The sequence below is a fragment of the Anarrhichthys ocellatus genome, unplaced genomic scaffold, assembly GCF_004355925.1.
Source record: "Anarrhichthys ocellatus isolate YVR2014 unplaced genomic scaffold, GSC_Weel_1.0 scaffold1, whole genome shotgun sequence".
NCBI lineage: Eukaryota > Metazoa > Chordata > Actinopteri > Perciformes > Anarhichadidae > Anarrhichthys > Anarrhichthys ocellatus.
The window spans coordinates 15,115,054-15,131,088 of NW_022280031.1; the positions used below are offsets into that span (position 1 = coordinate 15,115,054).

General features: G+C 45.9%; 1 protein-coding gene across 1 annotated transcript in view; it reads right to left on the minus strand.

Moving 5' to 3' along the window:
- The window catches only part of rybpb (RING1 and YY1 binding protein b), a 14,428-nt gene extending 6,060 nt beyond the window's left edge, over window positions 1-8,368 (minus strand). Inside the window, exons 1-2 of the mRNA XM_031851954.1 lie at window positions 8,225-8,368; window positions 7,413-7,538 (exon numbers count right to left, since the gene is read on the minus strand). Coding sequence (XP_031707814.1) covers window positions 7,413-7,538; window positions 8,225-8,250 — 152 coding nt within the window. The 5' untranslated portion in view covers window positions 8,251-8,368. The remainder of the gene's footprint in view (window positions 1-7,412; window positions 7,539-8,224) is intronic.
- Between the last annotated feature and the right edge of the window lie 7,667 nt (window positions 8,369-16,035).

Here is a 16,035-nt window from a genome sequence, read left to right on the forward strand (position 1 = left end):
CAGTATGGAGGGTGATGGAGCAGAGCGCACAGCTGCCTGCCTGCGCTGCTTCTAATTTGTTAAAACCAGTCAGCAGGTCTATATATCTACATGCTTTATTGTTCTATTGTTGGACAATCTTCTCCGGAGAGACTGGAGGGATGTCTGGAAAAGAGCGCTGCATGGCCTGTCAACACTTCTCCCTGAAACGGTGCTAAATAAGCGGCATGTGCATGTGTTCGATGACTTAAGACCGAGTTATCATTATGGATGGTTATCCACGTATCATTTTATAGTAATTAATGTAGTATTAATGCGGTAACTAGAGCTGAAGCAATGATTCGTTTCGTTTAGTAAAGCAGCTATTCTGATCATTTATTTATCATTTAAGTCACTGTTTCAACTAAAATTCAACGCTTCGGGTTTCAGACAAAAGCTATTTAAATATGTCCGATTGTGCTTGGCGGTATCAATTAATCTGTCAATTATGTTCTCGGTAAACCGATTAGTCAAAAACGCGTAAACGTCGTCAGAAAAATTGTGAAAAATTTGTTCCTAGAGCCCAAAAGACGAGATATTCAATTTACTGTTGGAAATAAAACAGTTGGAACCAGAAAATAAACATTTTTCCTTGATTAATAATGATTAATGGTCTGCTAGTCAACTAATTATTTGTTCCAGGATTAATAGCAGTAAATACCTGAATCTGACTTAGTGTGAGTTCATCAATAGGAGGGAAGAGGATCACAAAACTCTAAATCATAATGTAACTCTATGCAACCTCCGTACTGTAGCCGTTGCTCCAATGCTGCCAAGAAAGCATTAATGTCAATCTCCATATCTCTCATCTCTCAACTGAAAATCGGCCGATAACGATCAGCAGTAAACATTTATTACACACTTTGCTGTGTAATTAATCGTCAGTTAACGTGGGGAGAATCCATACGGGCTAACTACAGCACTATCTTGAGATGAGACAACTATCTTACACTAAATCTTTTTTTTATTTATAGAAATGCACCTTCGTCAGTGAACGGGAACAAACCTATTCCTGTATTTATGGGGATGATAAATGGACAAAACGACAAATAGGAATACCGCTGGACGATGGGACTTGTGTTCCCCTGTGAGGACGTTCTTGATCAGTCTGAGCCGGAGGTGACTGGAGCAGTGTTGTCACCTCCAGCCATCCGTGAGTGATCTGTGTGAGTAAGTGTGAGTAAGTGTGAGTAAGCGTGTGTGTGTGTGTGTGAGTGAGTGTGTTGTGGAGGTTGAACGAGGACGGCACCTGAAGTGCAGCCCGAGGCTACAGCGCTTCCCGATTCATCCCCACTGCCCACCAGAGGCATTAACCATTCATCCCTCCACGAGTCCCTTCCAGTCAGGGCTTAATGTTACTGTCACCCCCTCTGCTCCGTGTGTGTGTGTGTGTGTGTGTGTGTGTGTGTGTGTGGGGGGGGGGGGGGGTTAATGTGGATTCAAACCATCATATTTCAATCAGGTGCTGTGTGCACACAGCAGGCTCTCAGCTGCACCCCCACAGCTTTTCTTAAAAAACAGTAAAAGAGCTCAACAGTCAGGCGTGACATTTAGTTTCTCCAGACATTATTGGACAGCAAAGGGAGACATTCAAAGAAATCTCTCAGAGATTTCTCTACTTTTCTGGAACAACTGTAAGCCTTGTACACCGTGCCGGCTGGTGGGAGTCTGGTTTTCTGCTGCTCCTGACGGGCTACAGGAGTCTGAGTTTGGGTGCGCTTGAAAGAGATAAGACACGTGCAAGAAGAAAAGGAGATCTGTGAGTTAAAAGAAGAAAACGTCTGAGTCTAAATGTCGATCATAACCGACACGATGGTTGCCTAACAAGCAGGCCCAGCTGCAACGATAAGCGATGCACAAACAGGGTGAATACATTAATTACAGCCAGCTGCAGTGTTTGCGCCAAACAGGCAACTGTCCCCGGTTCACCCCTACCGGAGAATAACAAACCACGATGTTGCGTGCCTCGGCGTGGACGCATTGCGGCCACTTTCCCCAGCAGGTGTTCGCGGCATAAATTAACCGCTAGCTTAGCTGTGTGTCCATCTGGCCACACTCTGTCAGGGTGTCTGCCACTGGATTGCAGTGCGAGAGAGAGAGAAAGAGTACTTGAAACTCCGGTTCAGGTTCACTTAAGGTGGGCTGACCTTTAAGGTGGACCAGCTATTCTCCCGGCAAGACGCTTCTCTGAAGTTTGCACAACTCTACCAACAACAACAACAACAACAACAACAACAACAACAACCTAAGTCTGCTCATGTTTAAAAGACAATTCATCTTCACACTGACTCTATGGGGCTATGAACTGCCTGTCGTTGGGCAGGCTGACACTAAGCACGTCTGAGCTCCTTCCATCAGCAGCACTGTGTCACATTGCTCCGTATCATATCATTTGTTTTCCACTCCATCACTCTCTTTTGTCTCCTTCACTTTCTCTCCCTGTGCATTATTAGCCTCCCGTCGCACCGCCCCGGCCTAAAATCCGGCTGGCTTCTTAAGTAGGTCGTCTTCACCTCTCTTTACCCTCTCTCCCGCCTTCTGCCTCTGGTGTGCGTGAGTTATCTGTCAAGTAGAACCCGGTTGTCCCCGTCATCCTCTTGCCTGTTCGCTTTAGCGTAAACAGCGCCTGCTTTGCAATGTGCAGAAACCGCCAAAGGGGACGTCGGACCTTCGCAGCCGGGCTCTCGTGTTCTACACAACATCAACTGAGCAAATGCAAATATCAAGAGAAGAAACCAGACACCAGGAAGTCAAACACAAAGCCACTCAAACTGCTGTAGCCATTCAGATCTACCGAAATATTTTGGATTTCTGGTGCGCGGCTTCTCCGTAATGCTCAGGCAGCCGGGCTCAAACCATCCGACTCTGAACCAATCTTCACCACTAAATGTCCGTAATGTCCACACATGTCGGAACGGTGCTGCATGGACGGTGGTGTTGCTGGTAGAAACAGAAGAGGCTGCCCAGACTATCGCTCTCCCTCCCTGGGTAATGATGTGCTTTAGCCCCTGGAGACTCTTGGCTGACTGAGCACATCCCCCTTGCAGCGATCCATACACCCCCCCCCCCTTCAACACACATATAAATGTCCAGACTCTCTGTCCCTCCACCGCTCTGTTTCTCCCTGTGTCCTCCCTTGCCCTCTCTTTGTCTTCCCTCCTCAGCTAGCTCCACACTTACTCCCTCACTCCTTGTCCTCATATGCCTCTTTCTGTATTTTTTCGCAGAGACTGCTCGCTCCCTCGCCGTCGCACTCATTTGCCTCGTCTCTCTTCTTTTTTTGTGCGGCGAGGAGGAGCCCGCGATTCAGCAGCTCTCTCAACATTTCTCAGTTTTTTGTCAAATTGCCAAATTGGCTACTGTATTTAATCACTCACACACTGCCAAATCCCATGAAGTAATTAAGAACTTTTAAATCCGGCAATTAACATGTAAAGATTAGGGCTACCCGCTCGCGCTCAGGGCTTTAGTGCAGATGCTGATAATGCCGGATAAGCAAAAAGCAGTTTCCTCTGAGCAGGGGCTGCTGTGAGGGGGGGCAGATATAAATTGAGCGCCGGCATGTCCCTCTTATGTAATTCCATTATCCTAAACAATTTGCCTTAATGTGACAGTGGTAGAATCCACGGATTATAATGGCTCTATTCCATCATTGTAAAAGACAAAAAAGGAGCGTGCGCACACACACACACACACAAACAGACACACACACACACACACACACACAAACAGACACACACACACAAATGCAGACACACTGCAATCATTTTCCAATAATTGTGCAGCCTCAACGCTTACACAAAAGAAAGAGAAGCACTTTTACTTTTTTTTAGCCACACCAGTAACTCGTGGCTTCAGGGTCGGGTATCCGTCCTGATTCTGTTCATCAATCCTGGTTCTGACTTTCATAATCTGTGGATTTATGCATTTCCCTTATGGCCGCATCATAAAGCCACAGACGTAATGCAAAACACATTAACTTAAGCACATTAAAAATCTACTGACACTGCTTATGGTTGAGTCATGGAAGCTTACCGTCACCTTAAAATTCTTCATACATGTGACAATATTTGTACATGACATTACCCACAGGTCAGTCTACACAAGCTACAGGTGAATGAAAAAAGAGACTTTTAATCACTTACAGTGAGGCCTGCCTTGCTATCCGAGTACAAATAAAAGCTGGCTAGTGTAAACCCACAGAGACAGCCAGGTGACACAGAGAATAGAAATGAATAAGTGCCAAAATAAAATGTCATGTGTCATTTGATTTAGCTCAGGCTTCGTTTTGCTGAGTCGTCTGGACTCCAGCTATTGAGATCACCTGAGAAAAATTCAGATTAGATCCTTAAACCACATTCGCTGCGTGGTAACTATAACATTACAACACTGTACGAAGGATCAAGTGGCTTAAAGATAATTTATTGGCCTTATATCCAACACCTATATGAATGAACTCCTGTACCTCCCACTGCTGTATATACAGTATATGGGTAGCTATGGTTCAGGTCCACCTCTGCAGTCTGAGCTTCAGATGAATTGCGGACCATTTAAATTAGTTTTATTGAATCTAGTCAGAGCACCGAATGTTGCGAACCAGTGAGAGAAACCCATTTGTTCTGTTTTACATGGAAGCTACTTGAAATGGTTGACAACAGAGAACCAGCGCACAGATAACAGCACGGCAGTCAAAGACTGAGGTACCTCAAGACTTCCTGTGATCCCCGCCATCAATCAACTTTAGAGGGCTCCTAATGGTTTCCTCCCCGGGCCCCGGGGGCTGATGGAGGGGGGGGGGGGTGCATACCAAACACCGCCGCAAAAGCAAACCGATGCACGGCAACACGGGGTGTCACGTTCACGCAGCGGTCGGCTTCAGATGCCAGAAACATTTAAATATGATAGCATGGGGATGCTAATGCGAGCCCCTATCTCCAATTACCAAAAGAAAGCGGGCGCTGAATGCAGATGCTGAAACACTTGGGCTACTCGGACTTGTAGATTAGCGGCTAGGTTGGGTGCGAAAAGCAGAGCGCTTTCTTGTTTAAGAGTCAAGAGTGGCGGGGGCTAGATTTAACCTATTTGGGTATAATGTTACATCACCGAGCTGGACTGGGTCAAAGGGTTCGTTAGATGGGGCCTCTCTCTGCATGCTGATGCCACAGCCAGAGTTTTGCCCCTCATTAACACACATTCTTGCCTCCATTGACCTATAGTTACCTAGCTTGCAGGGGGGGGGGGACAAGTTCAAGCCTCTGTGGAGTGTAAGTCACTCACTCACTGTCGCTCATTGCGGATCACGTTAATTGTGTATCCTCCATCGGCACCTGTAGAAACCAGCTGGTGTCTCTATGACTCAGTGCACATGGCTGCATCAAGCTCAAGGGAGTGGAACTATTCATCTGATCTGGAATTTCTTGTAGGACGGGCAGGTGAGGCTCTCCACGACTTGCCCTGCAGCCATCAAGCGCGTCACCGCACTAATATCCGCCGCCTGCCACCTGTTGTACCAACAACGCCTCTTCAGGAATGGGCGGAGGCGTGTGCAAAAAACGTCCGCTGACGTGCATCCTCTCCTCACTACGTTTAAATACCGTCAACACAGACTGACCTTTGTCCCGGGAAGCGGGGAAAAGAGAGCTATATTTGGGGGACTGTGGAAGGAGTGTGTGGAAAGAGGTCACTTCCAGTCATTCACAACAAGCCCTTTCAAAAAAAGACGCTTAAACACAATCATGCCACGCTGACTGCACGGATCAATACCTATCCAAGTCTACCCTATCTTGTAGTAAACACAAATCAAACTTCAACTTTGAGAGAAGGGGTGTTTCGACTCCTACCAGCATGCGAGGGCTTCTGTAATTAGTGAACACTGTTGCGTGAAAGCACATCCAAAGTACAGCGTCAGATAAAAAGCAGCAAGGCAAACATCCACACCTAGCCGTAAGTGTGAATCATTGAGCTGAGAGCACGCCGCTGCGTTCCATGCTATACATCAAACGGCAAAGAAAAGACGGTTAATTAGTACTCATTAAAATAAGAGGCAAGCCCCACAACTACACAATTACATTCATCAAAACTCACATCAAACAGGAATGCGTGACAGCCACTCCTGCGACGTCATTTACCAAATAGAGGCAAACTGGGCTGTTGCCAAAGCATAGTGGCAGGATGGCTACGACATGCTCGTCTCTAGCTTCCTGCTCAGCCTGCACCCAGTCAGCTGTGGTCTTAAGCTACGCGCAGCTCGGGAAAAGATCGTAGGGGGAGGGGAGCCAGACAATTAAGAGCCAGCTCAATATTTTTTTGGGGGGGGGGGGGTATTTTCAGTAAACCAAGCGTCGGTGTGTTCTACCCCGGTTTTGCGGTTCGCCGGCGGTGTCAGTCGAGCTACTCATTGTAAAACCACAGCTGGAAAGGTTAGAGTGCAGGGGACTTGTCATCAAACCCACAAATGACTCATCTGTCTCTTCGTGTCATACACAAGTAAACAACCCGAGATACTTCTCATCAAAAACATTTCCCCCGATCAGGGGGAAGGAAGTGTACACAAAACCCGAAAAAGAGAATCCCGTCATGACATCAAGTCATGACGGGATTTCATCTCAGTTTCCCATAAGACGCAGCCTTCAGCTGACATCACAACATGTACGAATCATCCGGGGACATACGAGCCTGTTGCTACAAAACGCCGATATGATTAATCTGGGGACATTTTTCAGAGAGTAAACATGAGTGAATTCACTCGTTTTGTGGCAGATTTGAGTTTCGAACACGATTAATCACAGATAAATGTGTTGACTGACATTTAAAAGAGATGGATTTTTTGGGTGAAGAAAACCGGACAAAGAAATCTAAAAAGGCACATCTGGGGTTTATCTCTATATTTACAGATTTACAAACATAAATCCTGGAAACATTACTGTACGTCCACCACATGCACAATAACGCTGACTTTATGTCAAGAGCACTAACAGAACCTCTGCAATCCTACAGGTAGGTGAAATGCATTCACCTTGTTTCACTCCAAAAAAAAATAAAGCAGCTCTTTCGCTGTTGATGCAGTGTAGCTGTACAGCCATCATGAAGTATGGTCCCCCTCTCTCCCCCCCACACCCTGGCTAGTGAGGCAGCAACCAGCCTACCTACACCAATGCATATAAAAGAAAATGCAATGATAGTCGCATAAAACGAGAGAGACTACGGATAATCCAGAGGTGTTTTTGCAGAGATTGTCCATCAACAAGTCGCAGACAAATGAGGCTGTCGATCAAAGTGGTCATCCAGCTTAAATTGCGATGCTGCAGCCAGCCGAGGGGGGGGGGGAGACGCTCAGACGAGAGAGAGAGAGAGAGAGAGAGAGAGAGAGAGAGAGAGAGAGAGAGCTACGTTACCTGGTGGATGTGCCCTTCCTCACATCGCAGATGCTGCATTTGAAAGCCTCGGCGGTGTTCCTGAAGGTGCAGACGCTACAGTCCCAGTACCCGTCGTCGGCGGTCTGTTTGGCTTGTCTTTTTGGCCTGACAAAATGTTAAGGTCAAGTTAGTCTTTTTTTTTTTTTTTTTAACACATTTCAACGAATCAAAAGGAGAGATTGTGTGACAGACGTTGTAACACGTTGTGTATTTAAATGCACGAGCTAGTGAGTGTGCAGCGCTAAATCATTTGGTGGTGGTGGGGGGGAGGGGGGGGGTTGTCATTTTAATATTTTTGGGTTCGAGACCCGGTAAAGTAGAAGCTCCCCGGTTAATAAAGAAGCTCTCCGCCAACCGTCCGTTTTTATATCGCCAGCTAGGCTAGCAGGGCTAAATAAAAAAAATCCTTCCTCGGCATCGGGAGCTTAGCATTGTCGGCTAACAAAAGCAATATCAAACAATGTCAATTTCGACATTGACCCTCCGAAAGGCTGCGTGGAGACGGAAGAGCGTTTCGGAGAATGCCAGGCGTCTCCTCCGAAAAAAATCCCTTTGTCTTGTTTAAGTGACTGTGTTGGTTGTAAAGGGGAGCGAGAAGCCGCCATAGTGACTGCACTATTCTAGCTAGCTGTGTGCATACCCGACTGAAAAAAAAAAAGGGAGAAACGATCCGTCCGTCCGTGTGTGTGTATGTGTGTGTGTGTGTGGTGTTGAGAGGGAGACGCATCCGAATATCGAGCTCCACAAAATAACGCACGAAACAACATTAAAAACGCGGGCGGTCGCGTTACCTGGTAGGGCTCTTCTTGTCGCCCATGGTGGGAAGAATAGTCCTCGGAAATAAGAAGAAAACGGGGGCCTCCTTTTTAATTGTCAGTTAGTGTAGTGGGTTCCAGATAGAGCCGCTGCTGAAGCTGTTGGCAGACAGGCTCCACTCAGCGCTGGCTCGAGGCACGGCACGGCGACTGACTGCACTGCGACACGTGACCGCCAGCCGGCCAATCAGAGAGCGAGTCGGTTTAAAAGTCTGGGTGGATGTTTTAGTAGCTATTTTTAATAAACTACTAGAGAACAGTTTTGACAGAGCTCACCTCACCTCAACCCGCACACACACATACATACATAGAGATTACATCGTTGAAATATGGACGTCGTTTTAATAAAAACAAATGTATGGAGAACGTTTATAACACAGTCAAATTTACAAGACAGAGGAAGAGAGAAAAAAAGAGTAAAAGGAAACAATACACAAATAGCAAAAGCAATTAGGACAAAAAAGTAAAAGAAACACACTATAGGTTTGTCAAAAACTAAATCATGTTTAAAGTGCAGCCAGCACAAGCTCTTTCAACAGGTGGAGTTCTTACCAACAGGCAGCAGTCATGCTAATTTATGGTTCATAACAATATTATTATAAGTAACAATAGTGTTACAGATGGATTGATGATGGATTAACTATTCTAGACTGCAAGATTTGTACACCAGCATCCCAAGATGCACCACATACAAGGACTTTGTTGAGCGTCTACCAGCATGCATTAGGTGACAGTTCTCCAGTCTATTACAGAGTTTAAATATGGCTGAACATACACATTTGCAACACAATTTCACACGTATGGACAATTTAAAAGGACTGTGGGAGGCAGCTGGACATGGAGACTCACACGCAACACATGAAGGCTGTGATTTAGATACATCTTTATTGTGAAGTATATGTTGCACTTACTCTCACACTTATAGGCTCTAGAACACTTTTTTTTTGAATAAATATCTGTTTTCTTGCATTGTGAATAGTCATATTCAAAAAAATTACCCATTGGACCTGAAGCATTTCAAGAGCTTTGGACACATTGTTGTCCACCGTCTCTTGATTGATTCAAGACCCTAATAACACACAGAAGACCCTCATTGCAGGAGAAACTTTTGAATGGCCCCTTTACCGTCCGGGCTCTGACAGGCTGCGTCATGGAATGTGTTGGAGGAGCCTCCGCTCTGCCCCATGCAGGACAAGGCTCTCTCGGCGGGGGAGACCAAGAGTGAATCATCGAGGCTCATTAGCCGCCCTCCACGGCTCCGGGTCCCATTGTGAATCCCTGGCCTTCTCTGTTCGGTGTGAATATCCGCGCGTCCACATAAGTCTGCCCTTCGCCCGGTGATTACCTCATAGCACGCTGCTCAAATTGAGCTTCATCACGGTGGCCTATACTGATAATTATTCAGTCAAAACAACATTAAGCCCTGCCTTGCAGGTTCTGTAATGAGTTCCTGGGAAAACAATGCTTTTATTTATTTATTTTTAACTTGCAAGTTACACAGTCACTTACTTAGCGAGTGGAGTTCATTTGTATTCATAGGTAGGATGAGTTCTGATACAGCAGGTATGAAGAACATATGAAAGGAGGCAAGTTTACTGAGAACAGCTGGGCTAAAGAGAATTGCACTCGTGGAGTAGATTCTTCTGTCCCTGATCAACTACACCCATGAGCAAGGCACTTGCGTTACTCTCGGACGATTTCACAGGACGAGTTAGCCCTCATTTATTATTTACGAGAGGTAAGTTTGAACAGCAGGACATAAACAAATGGGGAGGAGGTGAGATGCACCGAAAGAACTTTGAATCATTTTACATGATCCAAAGGAGGATATATATTTTTTATTCCAGAAAGACTCACAGAAAGTGGGAGTCACTGTCAGATTGTTGGTTTGCCAACAAAACAAAACTGTTCAGACTAAATGTGACGGCATCCATTGTGTCAAACAGCACTCTGTTTGAAGCACGCAGCAGCCTCGAATACCAATAACCCCAGAAGGCTGCTCGGTGTCTGACAGTAGAAGACTGAGGTTGTACTGCTTCCGGGCACGAATGTGTTAAAACTGAGTAATGTCTGTTTGGAGAGCTCACAGGTTTAACCTCGGCGGGCAGACAATCTGCCCATCAGATATCACCATCGTGTCCATATTGGAACCTCCCATTTCAGGTCCAGTGCCAACGTCAAGAGTGCCAATGCGTAGAGAGGCGGAATGTATAAGGCTTGGGTTACGCAGAGTTCCCAAAGGCAGAATTTCTTTTAAAAATCATCCGTAACGGAGCACATTTTCAGACCCTCTCTCCCAAAAGACGATCGATAGTGTTCACTTTGGTTGTTGAAGCTTGAGAAAAGAAGTTCAAACCCTGGGAGACCATTCAAACTATTGGCCACAGACGTCACTAATCTGACTTTGGATAATGTGAGACGAAGCCTACTGGCAGCTTAAGAGTGTGAAGGGCAGGGCGGTGATTGGACGAGTAGCGAGTCAGACTTTCATGCAGAAGACCAAAGTCATCTGCAGTTACAATTTGCCTTCCATTAACGGAAACCACAAACTTTCCCAAACCTCAAACCAAGTCTTCTTGATGCCTAAGACTAACCATACCTTGCCCAAAGTTTATTTGCGACTACACTACACTTGTTCGACATGTTGTCCCACCAGGTCTGAAGGAAACAGGGTTAAAGTTGTTCTGTCACAGTCTCACTCGATGGCGAGGTGGCAGCGAGAAAAAAGAGAGCTTGACAGAGAAAAATTCAGACTTTTCTCACATACCAATTCTGCTGTGGGAAAGGTGTCGGGCGAGGGACTCTCCAAAGCAGTTCGACCCATCCGGCAAAGCACTTCAGTTGAAGCATACTACCGCCTTTGAAAAAGTTGCCATGTGCAGATATTGCAGAAAGACAGAATCTTGGACACTGGATTACTGTTGGTAATCCAGGGCTGTGCAGAATGTGTATATAACATGTAGGGTTAGGTTCAAGGTAAATGTGGCCCACGATGTAATGGTTGCGAGGTGGGGCACTACATGCGGATCACACATTTAGATTAAATTTAGATGAAAGAATCTACTATCGTGCCAATAAAATAATTTAACAAAAAAGACAGAAATGAACACCATCCAAGGTCTTTTCTTTCCCTGTAAAACACACCAGAAATTAAGAGAACTTCATTAAATCTTAATACTCTCTCAGTGATGATAGTATGTGAGGGATTGTTCACCAGCAGGATCCAATTGAAACTGGATTGTGTGACAATTGAACTTGTAAAAATAAAATAAAAAAATAAATCTGTTCAGCACCTTAAACGCGAGTCCTCTCGTCTCAAGTGCTTCAGTTTGTCTCGAGCATCCAGCGTTTGACCTGAATCATAAAAACCCCCTCTGCAACTTCTCCCGAGTATAGCCCACTGTGCAATTTCAATACACCGCTGAATCTCACACACACACACACACACACAAAAAAAGGTCTGCCCGGTGAGCACAACCACCCATGAGGAAAAGGAGTGGGAAGATCAGGAAAAATCACTTCCTCAGGATCTTTGTCTCTCTGGCCACTTCGCTCTGTTTACTTGTTAGATAAGATGGAGCGAGCCGGGGCAGAAGTGTGAGAAATGGCTGCTAAAAAGGCAGCGGGACAGTAGATTGAGGACACACTCTCTCTCTCTGGCACTGATCCATACACACAGAGGAGAGAAGTGACTTTTGATTAATCATCTCTCGCAGAATCCCCCCTCCCTCCCACAATAACATTCCCCAATCGATACGCCTCGCACGCCAGGAGAGAAAACGCGCCGCTTATGAATAGGATTTTAAATGATTTAAAGCCTTCTTCTGCACGTCTGAATCCCCAATTCTTGTTTGACTTTTGTTCAGAATGAGTCCCCCTACGGTTTCTACGTCCCGTGCCTACTAATTACGCAGTTTATTTTCTCCTCACAGTGATGCTTCCTTTGTCATCGAGAGGACCACGATTAGACCCACTCGACCTTTCACCTGCGGGTGAAGCCCATGTGAGTCTCTGTGTTGTTCTGCCCGTCTGTATCGCACCATTTATTTCATTTTTTTGCATAGATTTATTGCTCTTACGCAGACCTGCCGTCTGGTTATAAAGAGCCCTCCTGCAATGTTAAACACATTTACTCTTCTGCAGGGCACATAACTGCCCTCCAGCTGCTCTCTCAGTACTCTTCACAACAATGTTTGCGTTTCAGCTGAAGCTTTCATGGATTTCCCCCCCCCCAAAAAAAAGTGTAAAGGAGAAGAAACTATCTGACAACTCGTGGACAAACGTGGTGAAGAAGCACTCTGAAGAAAGTCAGACTGCTGCTCGAAAAGCTAAATTTTGATGATAAATTGAACAAATAAATTGAACAATTTCTTTACAGAATTGTTCAATCCATTTGTTGTGGGTGGACCGTCTCATACAGGTGGCTCAGTGGTAGAGCATCCTTCAATCAGAGGATCGGCGGTTCGATCCCGGGCTAGTCCATGTCGATGTGTCCTTGGGCACCTTGCATGGTAGCCCCTGTCATCACTGAATGAATGGGTGAATGATGACATGTAATGTCAAAGCGCATTGAGTGATCGGAAGACGAAGCTATAGTGTACAGTCCCTTTACCATTTACACACCCACGCTCACTCTCTCCCCCACCATCTCCCTCTTTCTCACAGCCATCTCCATTTCCACGACCATGTGTGGTGATGCACGGCTGCAGTCTGTGCCTGCATCTTGTGTGCGTTTTGTGTGAGTTTAATGTGTGCTGATTGTCCAGCGGTCAAGCCCCGGCGGAGCTGTGTGGGATGTGTGGAAGCGTCCACGGGGGGATTGGGAGAAGAGGGGAGGGTAGGGAGGGAGAGGGGGAGGGCGGTTGAGGACACTGTTTCCTTCAGCAGTGGAATGTCTTCATGCGTGTTCCTGTTTGGAGAGGCTGCTCACAGCTCCCAGAAGTTGGCAGGAAACCACATGCTGCTTACAGTGGGGCCGATAAGGAGGAAGAGGAGGAGGAGGAGGTGAGAGGAGAGGAGAGGAGAAGAAGTGGGGTTGTGGTGGTGTAAAGGGAGGGAGGATAAGGGGGGAGGGGGGGCTTTAGTAAACCTTCAGGAAGGTAGATTATCCCACGAAATGCTGGCAGAGCTTCAGCCTTTGTGCACGCCTGTGTGTGTACATGCATGTGTGTGTGTGTGTGTGTGTGTGTGTGTGTGTGTGTGTGTGTGTTGAGTAGAGAATGAAGAAAAAAAAAAAAATGCAGCTCCTGAGTTTCAATGAATCCGGGGCAGGCTCCACAAAAGGGGCTGCAGAACAAAAGGCCTGCAAGCTGAGAATGTGCAGCGTGGAGGCACGGCCCGATCTCACGCTTTGTTAACTCTCAAACGTAACAGCGAATAAAGACTGAGACAATCACGCCTCGCTTGTCAATTACCTGCCTGTTGATTCCAAAGCTGACCGCTCGACGCCTCCGACTGCTGGATTCAATCGCGAGTCCCGCCGCTGGCTCACGCTTTTTTTTTTTTTACATCGAGTCCGATGGAATTATATCTGTGTCGCAATTCTGAGCACACCGGGGAGAAAAAAGATTTGTTTGTTTCAAGTGCAGAAACATGTTTAGTAGAGACATTTGTGTCGAGCAAAGAATTCATTATTCAGAGCAAACAAGAAAACTAATTAAAGGCTCAATACATTCACTATTATTTAGTCTCCAATCCAATAGAGCGCTGCAGGAATGAGTCCCAAAACCATGATATGAGTTAGCATGTTTGCACTTACGCTTTCCTCGTCCAAAAGTCAATGGGTTTTTTTGAGTGGGTTTTTGGTGAGATGCCTTTAAATACAGTTGCGTAAGAGTCAAATATTCCACTAGTGAATCTTAAAGCTTTCACGTGTCTTAAAAAAGGCGGTTGCTAACAAGTGGCTAAATGAGACTAAACGTCCTCAGGCCAAAACACAAGTCCACCTTCAACTTAGAGGTGGCGACATGAAGTCATGTGACCGGGATGTTTGTTTGTAGGCTAATGCTAGCTTTTTACTTCTGCTGATCATATTCATGCTTCAAAAATTATAAAAAGTGGTGCTCATTTGTGAAGATTATCTTGCTGAACAAAACATTTAAGTATCGTAAACCGTGTCCGGCACAGAGCTTATTTTCTGGAATAATCAAAAGTCCAATGGAAAAATCCCATTGGCTATTTTTGTGTTGGCCTACAAAGATATGTAGTAGGATTATCTACAGTGGGGACATATTTCTACTTATTCTGTGCCAGTGGGAGAGCAAGTTTGCTCAATTTTAATACTTCTGTGCCTGATAATGATGCTTGGGATAAAAACAATATTCTCAAAATGTCCCATCCCATGCTCAGATTTCAGACCCAAATATAATTCACTTCTTGACTCACTATGACGTCATACTTTATCACACAGTTCATCACGGTAAATCAAAAGAGATAATGAACCTAGTCTTCACAACAGTCATGCATAAAGAGACGTGACAAATGAGATTGGAGAGAAAGGTCGCCGCGGGTCACCGATTTCTACTTTGGGACGCGGCTTCTCTGAGAGCGGATGAACCAAATAAAATGTCAAACATGCACAATTTAGTCCACTTTTTGATCATGCTTCTGCGAGTGTATGAGCCTGTGTGTGTGTTTTTTTACCCCCATAATAAAATTGCATGGACTGAGCCTCACATGTCCAACCACAGTCTACAGTAATTCCCTCAAGTGCACACACACACACACACACACACATACACACACACATACACACACACATACAATCCGGGGATTATAAATCACAGGCACTTGGGAAAGGTTTCAGCTGACTACGGCTGATGTTTATGGTTTACTATGACTGGATCCAGCTGTTTGGAGCCGCACAATGCCCCGAGAGGCGCAGTCAATTTGGCAGATTAGCGTATTGACAGACGGGGTGCCATCCATCCAGCAATCAATATGAGTTATTTTAATCCCTTCAAATGTTTGCTCAAGAATGTGGAGGCAGAGACGCCTCTCTCCCCGGGCTCCGGTGGCTATTATACAGTATCAACCATCCTCCCCTATTACACCCCCCCGGCTCCTCTCTCCCGCTCCAGGAATGACTTTTCTGGCCATCCGCGCAAAAGCAACACTCTCCCCTCACCCAGAAAGTGCAATGGGACACGCTCACCTCTCCTCGAGCAAGGCGGCCACAACGAGCAATCAGACAAGACATCCATCACCATCCTGTGGGGTGGAGTAAATGACCTTGATGTAGTCTTCACACTCAATTTCAGATACCCTTGGGCTCCATTATGAGGGGATTTAAGCAGCGAGAGCGCGGCCGGCCTTCACATTTGATTCCTGCGACACTCAATGTGATGAGTGTGCGATGCAGCGCAAAGGGAAGGGAGTAATTCGGGAGGAGGAACGAGGAGGAGGAGGGTGAGTAAGCAGGTGATGAAAGCAACGGCATGAAAATTAAGATGGAGTAAGAAGGCTCCCGGAGATGAGAGGAGGAGATGGTTGGAAGTATCTGGAAGAGTGAGCACGCGGATGGAGTAGGATGGATCGTTCTTCAAGGACTTCCTGAAACAGAGCGCTGCCTTGAAAAAACAACAGTACTCCAGGTAGAGTACAATATAAGGGTCGTTTTCAGACAAAATCTCAAGAGCGATCCATCCCGGCTGCAGCACATGATTGAATTTAAGCATCTGTGAATATGAAAGCCCTGGTACTCTACCTCGTTTCTACTAGCTGCTGGAGAAGAAAGCAAGCCCCAGGTGGGAGGATAGAAAAAAGTATGCACAGATGAAAACATGTTT